Source organism: Triplophysa dalaica, chromosome 13 (genome assembly GCF_015846415.1).
Source record: "Triplophysa dalaica isolate WHDGS20190420 chromosome 13, ASM1584641v1, whole genome shotgun sequence".
NCBI lineage: Eukaryota > Metazoa > Chordata > Actinopteri > Cypriniformes > Nemacheilidae > Triplophysa > Triplophysa dalaica.
The window spans coordinates 11,551,178-11,565,394 of record NC_079554.1 but is presented as its reverse complement, the minus strand read 5'-3'; the positions used below and the strand labels follow the sequence as shown (position 1 = coordinate 11,565,394).

The following is a 14,217-nucleotide window of genomic DNA, read 5'->3' as shown; positions in this document are numbered from 1 at the left end:
AGTTTGTCTGCCAATGTTTGGTGCAAATTTCACCTTAGCAACCGTCACCGGTTGGTACACGGTCATCGAGCCGCTATCGGCTTTCATGGCCGCTAACTGAAGAGCTTTGAACTGGTTAGAAGTGGGTGGATGTGAAATGACAAAGCAGACAAGACATTTACAAACGACGTATTGCTAATTAAAATAATGCTGTACATTGTGAAACTAATTATCTCAGTTTAAGTATTTTGTATTTATGAAAAACCTGCATTTTTTATGTCGTAGAATTAATACTTTAATTAACATGGATGCTTTTTTGGTTTACTTACTTGGTGTTTGTTTATTGGTCAGGCTGTTTTCTACTTCCACTGATATTATATAATTTAAACGAAAGCATTATTAACTAAATTATTATGCGAAGTAAATTAATGCATAGATGATAAAACAAATATTTGAAAGCAGTGCGTTTGGCTCCACCTACTGACTCAAGCGCACATGTGCAGCTGCAGCTCGTCAACATGGCGGCACCCATTTCTTTCCAACATCAGGATTGAATAGGGGTCGGGTTTAACAAACCCTGTTTGAAGTATTTAATAAAGAACTCTGCCAGTCGATGGTATTGTCGTACTAACGTGAGTTTGACGTTTCGTAGTTTTATCATTTAAATCCTGTAATTTTGTCGCTTGGAAGAATATTAAAGGTTGCTGAAATGATTATGAAAAGTGCTGTCACCATTACAACATGACACTTTCTGGAACACCGCAAGGAATATATTGATCATTGTATATAAGATGGAACAGCAAAACCAATTTCTTAATCCCAATAAAATCCAAAACTGCCCCTTGGTTTAAATTTACTGAGAGATAATGTTTATAGCAATGCATGTGCATATGACGTCTTTATTTAAAGACCCTTTTTTCTCTTGTAGGGCTGTGATGTCCAGACTTGGCATAGTGTTTGGGGGTTCTCGTGGCATTGGACTAGCGGTTTCTCAGCTGTTAGCACAGAGGGGTCACAGGGTTGTAGTGGTGTCAAGGAATAAGGAAGCAGCACAAACTGCTGCTGAATCTCTCCCTGGAGGTGAATGAATGAATCACTCTGAATCGATTTGAATTACCTGCTATAGTAAAAGGCACAGTTCAGCCACAATCGAAAATCCTGTCATTATTTACTCACCCTCAGTCCCGTATTACTTTCTTCTGCAGATCACAAAAGAAGATATTTTGTAGACGGTTGCTAACCAAACAACACTGGCCCCCATTGACTTCAATTGTATGGACACCATTTCTCAAAATATCTTCTTCTACGTTCCACAGAAAAAGTTATATACCGAATATGAATGACGTTGGAGTGAATAATGATGCCCAGCATTTTCTTATTTTAGGGTGAACTACAAGGGTGTCGAAAGATATTAATTACACTGTCTGTGTTAACCAAAGAAATAAAGGAATCAAACATGTCTCCAGACATATTTCCCTAGTCTAAATCATTCGTTTTATAAAAACATTACATTTTCAACGATGAATTGGGATAGTTTTAACAATTTAAAGGCTCTTTAAGTAGGCTACCTTTAATTCAATTTAAGGCATCTTAAGAACAGTTGGATCTTTCCCTATACACTCATCTGTATAAAACTTGAGCTTGTATGAAAATTTATCAATTTCATTTTATTTGGTATTTTATGAGGTAAATGACAAGTCATCACACACAATATAAAATCCGTATGATGGCTGATCAATGCCACGATCAGATCTTTATTCTATGTGACAAATACATAGATGAAGTTAATTTTTTTCAAGCATTCTCTCAAGTAGACAATAATTGAAGAACCAATCTTTATTTCCATTGTAGGGGAGCATTTGGGCCTTAGTTGTGATGTATCTAAAGAAGAGGAAGTTCAGAGAACATTTGAGGTCATCGGTAAGACATACGGCACAGTTGGATATCTGGTTAATGCGGCTGGCATCAACAGGTTAGAGGTCACCAATTAATCCTGAAGAATAATATGTTGTTGAGTCATTAAAGCCTTGTTTTAAAAAGTCAGTTTCAAAGTCTGCACACTAGCCAGTGTGAACAATAATGATGTAGGTGAGATCTAAATGGATTGCTTTATTTTATTTGATGTTATGTTTTGTATGTCCTAGAGATGCATTGTTATTAAGGAGTAAATCTGAAGATATGGTGTCTGTTTTGCACACCAACCTGCTGGGCTCAATGCTCACATGCAGAGCAGCTTTACGGAGCATGCTCAGCCACGGAGGAGCTATTGTCAACATAGGTGAGACATTTTTTAGTGTAGAACCATTATGTGGAAAACAGCATTTCCTATCAATCTGTGTTGACTTGATCACCACTAGATGGCGCACAAGCTCTAGAGTTCAGTTCTAACATCTCGAATAAAAATATTTGTCTTGATATTATTTACAATTATAAGTCTTAATGTATCTAATCAGACACATTTTGAAGAAGAATAAGTTACAAATATGCGTTCAATCGCTTAGACTAAAGTACAGTATGTATAAGCCTCATGTGGGTTTATAGAAAGTTTTGTGAATACTACATGAATGTTATTGATGTATTCTCAGGCTCTTTGGTGGGTGTGAAAGGTAATGCCGGTCAGTGTGTGTACAGTGCCAGCAAAGCAGGCCTGGAGGGCTTAACACGCTCCTTAGCCAAAGAAGTGGCTGCCCGAAATATACGAGTCAACTTGGTGGCTCCAGGTTGTTGTTCTCACTTCTCCTTCTGTTGGCTTGTAACCAGCAAGTTTACTCTCACATTCAGTTCAGTCAGGAATAAACCGTATTCTTGACTTTTCAGGATTCATCCAGACAGATATGACTGCAGGGCTGGAGAAGGAAGAATTGGTGAAGAGAATTCCACTGGGCCGGTTTGGGGAGCCAGCAGAGGTTTCGCAGGCTGTCCTTTTCCTCCTGGAGTCCCCTTATATCACAGGACAGATTTTGATAGTTGATGGAGGTCTACAGCTGGCCATGTAATGATTCCTGACATCAACCCACAAGGAGATTTATGTATGGGATGGTCCACCAGAAACACCACTTGTTTGAAGAAGCAGTGTTGTCTGCAAGAGAGAGTTATAGCTGTAAGGTCTCTCTGAGGTGTGAGAGATCAGTCTCTGGCTTTAACCAATGATTTGACACTTGTGTGTGTTGAACATAAATCATCACCTGGCAGTAATTCGAGGAGGACAAATGGAGGCCATACAACCATTTCACCTTTGCTCAATCAGTGTCTTAGTACGAAACTCTTATCTGAAGTTGCGCAAGATGTGATTGTATATAAAGAAAATAAAGTCATTTTATTGCTTTATGGATGAACTTTATTTAGCTGTTTACATGCATGTATTGATATGCTGATAGTTCTTATATTTATAGAAAGGCTTGATGTCTCTGGAGTTCAGTTTCAAACAGAATTGTGTAAGACTAGAATGAGCCCAGCTGGATTAGATTAAGAAAGGTTCAGGTTATTTTTAGTTCACTAGTTTTTGGGTTTACAGCCCCACATTCCGTGCTTGGAATGACAGAGGTCACAGGTCAATGCGTGGTGGATATGATTCACTTTGTGATGTCATGGTTATATTTTAAATCCAGACATCTTTCGGTATCTTGCCTGCCTCCAAACTCCAAAAATCAACCCAGAATCATCAAAGTGTTACAATCCGACTTATGTCTACAGAAACTTGGGTGGACTAATTGAAAGACCAAAGAATAAAATCTGGCATTTTTGCCATCATAAAAATGCAGACCACTAAAAAGCTTGTTTAACTTTATAGGGAAACGTTTTTCGCCAAGAAAAATCGGACTCAACCCAGATTTAATACTTTCAGAGACTTTTATTTATGTTACTATTCATAGACCAAAACAGAATAAGAAAAACAGTCTGTATACAGGCACAGGTTGGCTTGGAAAACAGAAAATATTACAGAATAAAAGCCCCATAATATCTGTTTTGTTTATTTTGAGGATAAAACAGCGGTGTAAGAAAGGCAATATGTAATCGAAGGCTTATATGTATATATTTTATGATATTTATATACGTTTTGTAAGTGTCTGTCTGTCAGATGATTGAGATTGTTTCTGATTGACTTAAAGTAAAACCAAATATTTGTGAGTATGTTAATATGACAAAACATAATGCTTTATTTTCCCCCCAAAAAGATGAAATGTAAATTATTAAAATCTTCTATTAAAAAAAAAAAAATCACATTTTGTGTGCATTTCTGTAATCCCGAACCTCAACACTGAGCAAAGCATCACTGTCTGTTCATTTCATGCACCGCCACCATTAAAATCAGTTTTACTTACTCATACTTATAAAAACTTTTCTTAAAGTGATAGTTCACCCAAAAATAACATTTCTGTCATCGTTTATTCACCCCCTTCATTTCAAAACTTTGTGACTTCCTTTCTACTGTATAAGGCAAAAGATGTTTTGGAAAATGTTGTTAACTGGCCCCCATTCACTTGCATTGGTTTTGTGTCCGCACAATAGAAGTGAATGGGGTTCGCTGTTCAGTAACTTGCCTTCTTTAAAATATCTTCTTTTGTGCTTTGCGTAAGAAACAAAGGTTTGAAATGGCACGAGGGTAAATGTAAATGATGACAGAATTTTAATTTTTGGGTGAATTATAACTCAAATCCACGACCTAGCCCTTTTCTACTCTCCAGCCCACAAACACGCACAATCCCATTCTACATCCTCCACTTCCATCATCCTCATTTCCATAGTAACACAACAAACATCTGCATTTATCAAAACCTGTCATTCGGCTAAAACTCTGCAATTTCGCCACTTACGTTAATGACATGTCAGCCTCCTCTTAATCGCTCCAAAAAAACGAACAAAAGATGGGGTGGGAAAAAATCATTAAGGCCCGGCCTTGTGCAACATCTCTGGACTTGTGCTGAGATCCAGACACAGCAGATCTATGGCGGTGTGCATCCGTCAACGCTACGGATGACTGAAATAAGGCTGATTACTATAATTAAGGAGTTCTTTGTCATATTAAAACCCTGATGCTCCAGGGACGATCAGGTCCATGAAGCTTAAGGTGTGTTCTTGTACTCAGCTTTACCTTCAAAATCCCCTCCTCCCCCACTTCTAGAGAACCCCAAGAGTCCTACTTCCTGTGCTGGATGGAAAACACCTCCTCCAGCATTTCATAAATATATCTAATCTAAACCATAACAACTAAATACATTACAAAAGTGTTACATGTTGGCAACGTAGTAACATGCAGCGCTAGATGCTATTCATCTTATTTTTCTGTCTTTTTAATATAATTAACATTAGGCACTTGTGAAAATCAAGAGATGACTCAACAAGGTGATCATCGGTATACTACCTCCTTCCGTAAAGCATGTGCTTGTGTGTGTATGTGCTTGTATTAGTTTTTTGATAGCAGGTATGTCAATATTAAGTGCGCCAGCGAACCAATACATCCGTTTAAAAGCCGGACATGACCTCACTTAACCCCCCACGTCAATTCCCCTTAAAAAACAAAGCATAGTATAGTGAATGGTCTATTTCTCATTCTCAGATGGAGAACTGATGTTAAATATCACACACCGAAATCTCGGAGATGCCGAGCAGCTTCCTCCCTCTCCTTCACAAAGACTGAACGGCTTTTATAGTCATCCACTTTTCTCCTCCAATCTAACCTCATTAAGAAAACAGCAAGAGGTTCATATCGGGAAATTGGTGGGGATTATTAAGTACACTTGGTATTGGCAATGGATTTAAGGGATCAGGGTTCGAAGGTCAGATCCTCCGTGCTGGGTCTACAGGTCATCGCTCTCCACCAGGGTGCCAGGAGGAAGAGAATTGGAATCAGGGAAGAAGGCAGCCTTCACGTCCAGACCTCGCTCTGTGAGAGCAGCGTAGCGGCTTGTTGATGGACGCACCTTCTTGGGCTTTGGAGTGTGAGTCTGCTGCCACTGAGCTGAAAAAAGGAAGCAAAATGGATGTAGTGCCCCATAGCACTGTTATAGGACCTTGCTTTCTTTATATTTGAGTTATGGGTTTACAATAAGATGATGGGATATCTTATCCCGTCTCTATCATGCACTTTTCAGACTGGTAGCACTTAACTTTAGTCATGGTATGACTGATTATACCATTCAGCATAAAACTACACCCATTCCGTGATTAAAAAACACTTTCTTATAGTTCCAGTACACAGACTGCCAGAGCAGTGTTGGTTTAACCTTAGGTAAAGCATCTGTATTGTTAAACATGTTGTGGATGGCAAACACGCAACACTGGCTGACAGGACTGCAATGGAAACGTTACTGGGCGGAGGAAGGGAGTATGCTTTTATTGGAAAGATTAAATTCAGATTTGTTCTTTGTCTGAAGCAACTTATGCAAGTGTATAACACGTTGATCAGATAAACCACTTAAAACTACTTCGTTTCCAATTTGGAATGTTACCAATCCCAACCCGTTATCCCAGATATACCTGGCGTCGTTGCCTGCATGCTTTGTTATACTCACTATGAACGTCGAGACGTGCTGTACTGGAGATGATGCCAGCTTCATTCTTAGCTGAAACCGTGTACCACCCTGCGTCTTCCTTTAGGGCAGGCTGGATGATCATACAGAGGTAACCGAAGTTATCCTGGTGCATGCTGGGTAATATAATGCAAGACGTGAGAATGAGCACGTTGCAACATTTTATGCAATTTTAAGAGAACGGGGGCGTTTTAGACAAACAGGTTGAATATTCATACTCCATAAACATATCACTTTAATTTGAATCCACCTAAATAAACCGCGTTCACATCAAAGTTATTGCACATTTTACAGCTCGTGACAAACTGCTCTCGCCTCTCTGAGGTGGCATGGATGGTAGCGCCTGCGGTAGGGTTACAGTGCATGTTTCTTTTATAAGGCTTGTCGTCACTCTTTATGTATACACACACATTAACAGCTTCAAATCGGCTTTGCTTCAGCAGCCATATATAGATGAACAGTGTGCACATGAAGTGAGGGAGTGGAATAATGTGTCCAAAACAAAATCCTGTCAATAACATTCAGTGGTTAACTATTTCATCTGAAAGTTAAACTGATCATTGGAGTTTGCATTTCATGTCATCTGTTAATGGATAGGAGGAACATAAACAGTTCGATTGGTGAAATGGTTGTAGGAGGGCTGTGATTGGCTGAGCTCTTATACCTTATTCTGTCTGTGTTGTGAGTAAAAGACTCGTTCTCTTTCTTCCAGAATATCTGTGGGAACGGCACTCCGGACACGCGACACTCCAAACGGACGGGATGGCCCTCAGCCACGCTCGTGTTTTGGAGTTTCTCAATGAAGCATGGGGCTTTATGCATCTCTTTGGCTAAGAAGAAAAGAGATACATAAGACACGTATGAAAATTAGAGCTGTCAATATAATTCGCATCCAGAATAAAAGTTTGTGTCCAGATAATATATGTCTGTGTACTGTGCACAAAATATTTTTTGTATTATTAAACGCATACACCTACATATTTTGGAAATATGTGTATATATGCATTTATATACACAAATATATTTTTTATTTTATGTATGTGTATGTTTTTATAAACATTAAATTAGTATGCACAGTACACAGACATTATTATGTAACACTAACTTTTATTCTGGATGCGTTTCATCATTACTGTTTGAATGCCCTAACCAGAAGATGATGGTTATGTACATGCTTACATACCTGCAACAATGAGCTCTAGGTTAAAAGAGTTCTGTCCAGCCCTGTTGCTGGCGATGCAAGTATACACGCCGGCATCTCTGCTAGTGACGGGCTCGATGACCAATGAGTGAACTCCGTTCTCCCTCACCAGCATCTTGTGGGATGAGTCTGGACGGATGGTCTGGCCATTCAGCTGCCAGACAAGGTCAGGGGTTGGCAAACCGCTTACCTAAAGAACAATAGACGCAATCGTATACATTCAGTATAAAAAACATATCTCCATGTGATTCGAATTTGATGTAATGCATTAAGTATTTAATCCCAGTGTTATGTTTACTGGACTGTTTGGTATCTGCTATGCATGCGGTTCTCATGAGAAATGGGTCTGTGCACAATGCCCGGTATCTGTTTTCACCATCTCTCACATTCCCGAGAAACACAACACCTGCCACACCCTGAGGTGTGCCAGCACCAGACCACCAGTTAACGCATCTGTGTGCTCACGCTTGTTTGTGTGTGCATGAACGCTTGTTTACGCATGGGACCGAGATGGGTGGATTGAGATGTTTACAATGCTTGTTTATCTATTCGTGTTTGTTGTGCTGTTCCTGAGAACGTTCCCGTCTGTGAGCTCTCTGTTCGAGTGCCGTTCCCCCGGGTATGAATATTCCCTGCGCGATGCATAAAGCGTCCATCACATCAATCCCAACAGCCAACTTGAGTGTATTTGTGACTTTTATCAAAATAATTGCGTCATATCATCCCTAATGACTTTGTAAGTGAAAAAGCAGATCAACTAAAAAGGAAAAAAGGAACAAACTGTTTTTATTATATTCTTTGATTTAGACCTTGCAAACAACTAGGGATGTATTTGGCTTGGAAAGTATAAAAAGCCTGAAAGCGAGTGGAAATAAATCTGATTTATAAATACTTCTGACATTAAGGGCTTAGTGTCTGTGAGAGTCAGTGATCTTTTTTAAGCATGTGAATCCTTCTATACCACAGTGAAAGGTTTTATTGTGACAGCTAAATGTTTCAATTTGAACAGCCCAGACATGAACATCAGAAAGAGAAATAAACCTGATAAAGTCTGAAGTGAATGCAATGTGATTCAAAGCTGAATAAACAGAATTGGCAGGAATACAAAAATGAACAAAGCACAGGAAGAATGAAAGGAGGGATAGTTAAAGAACTATAAGATGGAAACCGATCTGGAAATAGAAACCGATCTGAGTGAAAGAAAACTAAATAACATTCACTTTCACTAAATGTATTTTTTTATCAATACTGTAATGTAGGTTCAAGGGAACGTCAACATTTGTTTGTGTCTTTTTAAGTGATAGTTCACCCCAAAAAAAGAAAATTCTGTCATCCTTTACTCATCCTCTTGTCATTTCAAACCTTTGTGACTTTTTTCTGGTCGAATCAAAAGATATTTTGAAGAAAGTCGGTAAAGAAACAGCACTGGCCCCCATTCACTATTGTATGGACACAAAACCGTTGCAAGTGGATGCGGACCAGTTAACACCATTCTTCAAAATATCTTCTTCTGTGATCTTCAGAATAAAGAAAGTCATACAGGTTTGAAATGACAAGAGGGTGAGTTAATGATTACGGAATAAAATTTTGGGCTGAAGTATCACTTTAAGTTGAACATTAACTTTACACCTTACAGTCATTTTACAGCCTGTTGTTTTTTTCCACAAAACCCAACTGCCAAAAACATGTTTGTTGAACAAAAGCATGTTGTTTGTTTATGCATCAGTTGGTACTGTGTCTGCGTGTGACTTCCATTGTAAAAGCATAACTGTCAACACATATGTTTTGTCGTTGGTTTTAATGGGCATACCACAGATTTAGTCAATACAACTCAACTTATATGTAGAGGTTTCTTTTCAAGGTTCAATTTCACATTTGTTTAGGTTATGTCACATTGATAATATATGTGCTGAGCTCCGGTATGTGAAAAGCTTTGAGGTCAGGTGGCTGATATCAAAACTGGTGTGAGTAACAGCGCTGGTCACCTTGCAGTCCATACGACAGAGTTTGCCCTCCTGTACAATAAGGTCACCAGGGGCCTGCAGGAAGTGAGGGCGAAAGTGACGTTCCTGAATGTTCTCATTCTCATCACCACTGTCTCTGGACCTTGAGCGGGGTCTGAGAGAAAGAAAAAGACACTGTTTAAACCTGATGCTGCCAGGCATCTACCAAACAGATAATACAACTTTTTACATCTGTTATTTCTATATTTAAAGAGTTAAAGATACCTCAAAACAGAGAACTCATTTTTTAAATCATGATTTTATGGTGTTGTTTTATTGTGTTAGCTCGATTTTTTAATTATTATTTCTTGATCAAAACAACCCAACTGCAGTTTGATTAAGATTATTTGTAATGTACAATAAAAAACATAATTTTGTAACATTTTTTAAAGAAAAGTTTTCGCAAATGAACCCTTCATTTAGATATGCGATAGAATAACCCGAGATTGATGTTTTTCCTATTTAAACTAATTTTATTATATGAATTAGTGCTAGCAGAAATTCATCATACCACGATTCGCATTCAGTGCGAAATTGTAGTTTCCCAAAAACAGAACGGGTAAAAACATATTTTAACCAATGAGAATAGAATCAATCTTCTTAGACGAAGCTCAGATTACTTTTGTGTGTAGGAAATCTTAAACATACGTCATGAATGATAGGCATGCACATTGTGCGGTACCTTTAGAAACTATTGACTCTGTCAATCAAATAAGTAAAGAACTCAAAGGACAGAAAGGACTCATATAATATAACATCTTATCAGGAGGAAACCCCACCCATTGCAAACCATTCCCAAACACACATTCTCTATTCTTCACAAAGACTTTGTTAAATGGTCCTTACATAACTGTTCAAAACATACAGGTGTCTTTTACACAGGACACGCCCTCTTTTACTGCTAATCCCATAAATCAACTCAAGTCATTGGCGGTTGACAATGATCTACATTAAATTCAACAGGTCTGGGAAAAGATTAGAGTGTTTTCCCCGAAATCAGAGTAATTGAGGTTAAACCCGACCTGGGACCTGTCGAGACCAGAATAAAGCTCTATAGAAGCGGCGGTTGCTTACCTGCGAATGTGTCCAGGTGTGGAGCGCTGACTTCTTCCTCTTTGGTTAACAGCTTGGACCATCATTCTGCCAGTACAGCTCACTCTTCCCTGAGAAGAAAAAACCTGTTTTATTTCATTCCATAAAAAAATTGTAATTAGAAACATACAAGTAAAAAAGAAGAGATAAACTGAGGATAGAAATCAGAATTCAGTGTTTAGATCTGTTCACATGCCATCTATTGAATTGAATTAGAAGCCAGCTTTTTAGACGAATGAGTGCTGCACACATGATGTATATGCTTTTTAATCTTTTGTTAATTTCACAATGCCGTTTTTCAACATTTTTGTTTTGATCTCTTCTGTTTATATGCAACCAGCTTTACCAATTTGACTGTACAAACATTTGTCATGCCAACAAGGCGTTTTAAAACTAAAACAGAGAGGGAGAGAGAATGAGAGGCCTGTGACCACATAAACTTGCGTGACTATTCGACCTCCTTGTTTGTCATTGCGAGTTTGTGATGGATTGCACAGCTTGACTGTTTGATTCATTGAGCAGATCTGGAACATTTCAGAATCTGTTTGTGCAAGTGGACCGACTGCTGATGTTTATCTGTCTGAATCACACAACACTGGTCCAGACAACTAGCCATTTGATTGTGTTTGTGCGTTTGCGTGAAGGGTGATGACAAACTAAGTCAATCTGTTTCATTCTCTACCACAATAATTAACGTTCTAACTATAATCAATTCATTCTGACTTGTGTATTATATAAAGTGTTGTGTGTTTGTGTCTCACCGCTGGGTTGCTGGCCATAATAGTGTAGTTTCCATCATCATCTAGTGAGGCAGCGGCCGTGTGCAGGAGGCATGTGCCATCCGGCTCACGGCTGATACGGTAATGCTCACTGCGCTTAGATATCTGCTTTCCGTCCTTAAACCAGTATACCTGCAAACACACACAGACATAATAGATGCAATGACACAACATGTTTTTAACCCCGGTGCCTTTGCTTTTTCCTTTTGTCTTCCTCTTTGTTTGTAATATTACAAAGAATTCTGTCATCACAGTGAAAAGGCCAGATTATATATAGCAGGAATCTCATCATATCAGTGTCCTCTCCCTCAATCCCCTTTTATAACATACATGCCTCTTTGCAAAACACCATAAAATGTAAAACAAACATTTCAACAGCAACTAGCGCATCTCTTAAACTTAATAAAGCTCTGGAATGTTTGAAATGTCCGGAGCTTATAATTATAACCACTCCTATTCACTATAGATGTTGACATTTGAAACTGTCAATATATAGTATAAAAGCTGCAATCTGTAAATCTCCATCTCTGTTTAAATCTTTAATATTTATGTCATTATTAGCATTTTTTCATTTTTCAAACCAAAGTTACTAACAAGCAACATGAATGTAACAACCCCTTACCTTTGGTTTTGGATCACCGATGACCTTGCAGCTGAAGGTCACAGGCATGCCTTCGAAAACCTTGTAGTGCTTAAGCTTCTGATCGAGGAAGGGAGCGACTTTCTCTCCCGGTGCATCTTCATCATGCTCAACATCATCGTCAGATTCCTCCACAGGCGAGCGCTCCAGACGGAACTCAATCTCGCTGATCAACCGCTGCTCAAAGCTGGATACTTTATACTCCTGTCACACACACAGGAAGTGATGTTGGGAGCCATGAATGCTGGGTTAAATGGTCAGTGAAAGCAGAAAATACTGCAGGAAGGGCACACAAAATCTTTAACAGAGTCGTTTCTCCAATGCTAAACTATCATCTTACATCCTAGTCTAATATTCAAAGAGAACTCAGTCACAGAGCTTCTCTGTTTACAATTTTCTAAAAAGTCAGTCTGTCAAAACACTGCTCAGTTTGTTTAAGCATCGAAACCAGCCAGATCATTTTAAGGCAGTGTTTTTAAAAGCCAACCTCCTTGAAACAGCCATTTTATCTTGTGATTTTTGCCACGTTGTTTTGTCCAACTTGTATATCAACGCATTTGGCAGATATAGTGCATGTACAGTGTATTCAGTCCACACATTTTTATTCATATTCCTTGCATACTCCTGCTTTTATGACATATTCTCTTTTTTTCTCTCCATCTGATTTTTCTCTGGCGGCCATGAGAAACATCTGGACAATGGTATGCCCTCATAACATCGCAACAACAATCACAGGTTTAAGATTCAGCTGCAGCGAGAAAAATGCACACACAACTGAAACTGCACATGCCAATGATGCCTCCTCTCCATTTAGTTCTCTTTCACCAACGGCACACACACATGCGCATTAGTAACATAAACACACAGACAACCACAATTTGCTTAAGGACATGTGTGGAACCCTAAACACACTTTATATTTATGACATAAAATTAACAGCATTTCCACTTTTCACGGTTCAGAAGAAGACAAGAATGTGCATTTTAGTATCTGGACTCAATGGTTGGAAATGTGTAAAGCAGAGACGCTCTCTTCCGTTCCCATGTCAACCTATTATTCTATGACCAATAAGAATATAAAAACGTGGAGTTTTATTTAACTCTATTCATAGAATATTGCAATAATCAGTAATCGCTATAATTCTTCCAAATGGTAAAATGCGGTTTGCTGCCAATTTGTTTCATGACACTTCATGGCCATTGATGAATGAAGAAAAAATATTTGACTTGACAAAGAATATTTTCTCTCAAGCATCAACGACTCTACAACTGTGCTTAACAAGAACCCAAATGCACTATGAAAATAGTGCACGGTATTGATAAATATTCTGTGTTTAGTTACATACAGTAGTGAATGGCCAAAACATAGGGGTGACCACACACAGAGAGGTGAGAGAAATAATGTTAGTCTATGGTGAGTCTATGGTGTGGTAAGACAAACTTGGATGCTTAGTAATAAAAAGGAAACAATGCTGGTTATATCAGACCCGATGAGTATGAACAACCTTTTGAGGGACATAATCTGAATCAGCAGAGTTCCCTTCCTGTAAAGAGATCAGAAAACAGGCGGGGGGTCGGGGTTGATGATGTCACATCCTCTCCACAAATGTGCACAGTCACACACACACACACACACACATAACAGCGTCTGTGTGTGTTTATGAATGTACATTTTCGCACACCTCCAAAATGCTTCCTGCACACTGATTGCAAAATGACATCACGCCCTACCAAATGCATATGTGCAGGCATATGCAGGAGCTCAGAGCAATTAGCTGAATTAAAATGTCATTTACAAACAAGCAGGCCAACCACGATGCTCTACATGACTTCCAACAGCTTAGCAACACAAGCATTACTCTTTCGGAAAAAGTGTGTAAACTGATGTGAAAATAATTGCACTTATTTAAATAAGAAATTTAAAGGTCTAATCATTTACAAGCAACTTTTGTTTCTATGTGACACAATGGCATGTTGTGTAGATAGGTGCGAAT

General features: G+C 38.7%; 2 protein-coding genes across 6 annotated transcripts in view; one reads left to right on the top strand and one right to left on the bottom strand.

Moving 5' to 3' along the window:
• The first annotated feature begins 9 nt into the window (after positions 1-9).
• Positions 10-3,304, top strand: cbr4 (carbonyl reductase 4). Of its 2 annotated transcripts, none has more exons than XM_056763635.1 (6): positions 10-114; positions 908-1,059; positions 1,831-1,951; positions 2,124-2,257; positions 2,565-2,699; positions 2,797-3,304. In XM_056763635.1, the coding sequence occupies exons 2-6, from the start codon at positions 915-917 to the stop codon at positions 2,973-2,975; spliced, it is 714 nt and encodes a 237-aa protein (XP_056619613.1). In that variant the 5' UTR covers positions 10-114; positions 908-914; the 3' UTR covers positions 2,976-3,304. The 2 variants fall into 2 exon arrangements, with proteins under 2 accessions (XP_056619613.1, XP_056619612.1); XM_056763634.1 differs by lacking the exon at positions 10-114 and adding an exon at positions 358-611.
• Positions 3,305-3,809: 505 nt separating this feature from the next.
• palld (palladin, cytoskeletal associated protein) overlaps positions 3,810-14,217 on the bottom strand; it is a 74,331-nt gene continuing 63,923 nt past the window's right edge. For 3 of the 4 annotated variants that reach the window (XM_056763629.1, XM_056763631.1, XM_056763633.1), the window contains 9 exons: positions 13,729-13,767; positions 12,207-12,428; positions 11,567-11,716; positions 10,788-10,876; positions 9,696-9,828; positions 7,693-7,900; positions 7,174-7,339; positions 6,492-6,625; positions 3,810-5,938 (listed from right to left, as the gene is read on the bottom strand). In XM_056763629.1, coding sequence (XP_056619607.1) covers positions 5,778-5,938; positions 6,492-6,625; positions 7,174-7,339; positions 7,693-7,900; positions 9,696-9,828; positions 10,788-10,876; positions 11,567-11,716; positions 12,207-12,428; positions 13,729-13,767 — 1,302 coding nt within the window. In that variant the 3' untranslated portion in view covers positions 3,810-5,777. The remainder of the gene's footprint in view (positions 5,939-6,491; positions 6,626-7,173; positions 7,340-7,692; positions 7,901-9,695; positions 9,829-10,787; positions 10,877-11,566; positions 11,717-12,206; positions 12,429-13,728; positions 13,768-14,217) is intronic. The other variant, XM_056763630.1, reaches the window with a different exon arrangement.

Coding starts and splice junctions, on each gene's coding strand:
- cbr4 (XM_056763635.1), top strand. CDS start 915: ATGTCCAGACTTGGCATAGTGTTTGGGGGTTCTCGTGGCATTGGACTA. Junction 1,060..1,830: donor TGCTGAATCTCTCCCTGGAG/GTGAATGAATGA, acceptor TTTCCATTGTAG/GGGAGCATTTGGGCCTTAGT. Junction 2,258..2,564: donor AGGAGCTATTGTCAACATAG/GTGAGACATTTT, acceptor ATGTATTCTCAG/GCTCTTTGGTGGGTGTGAAA.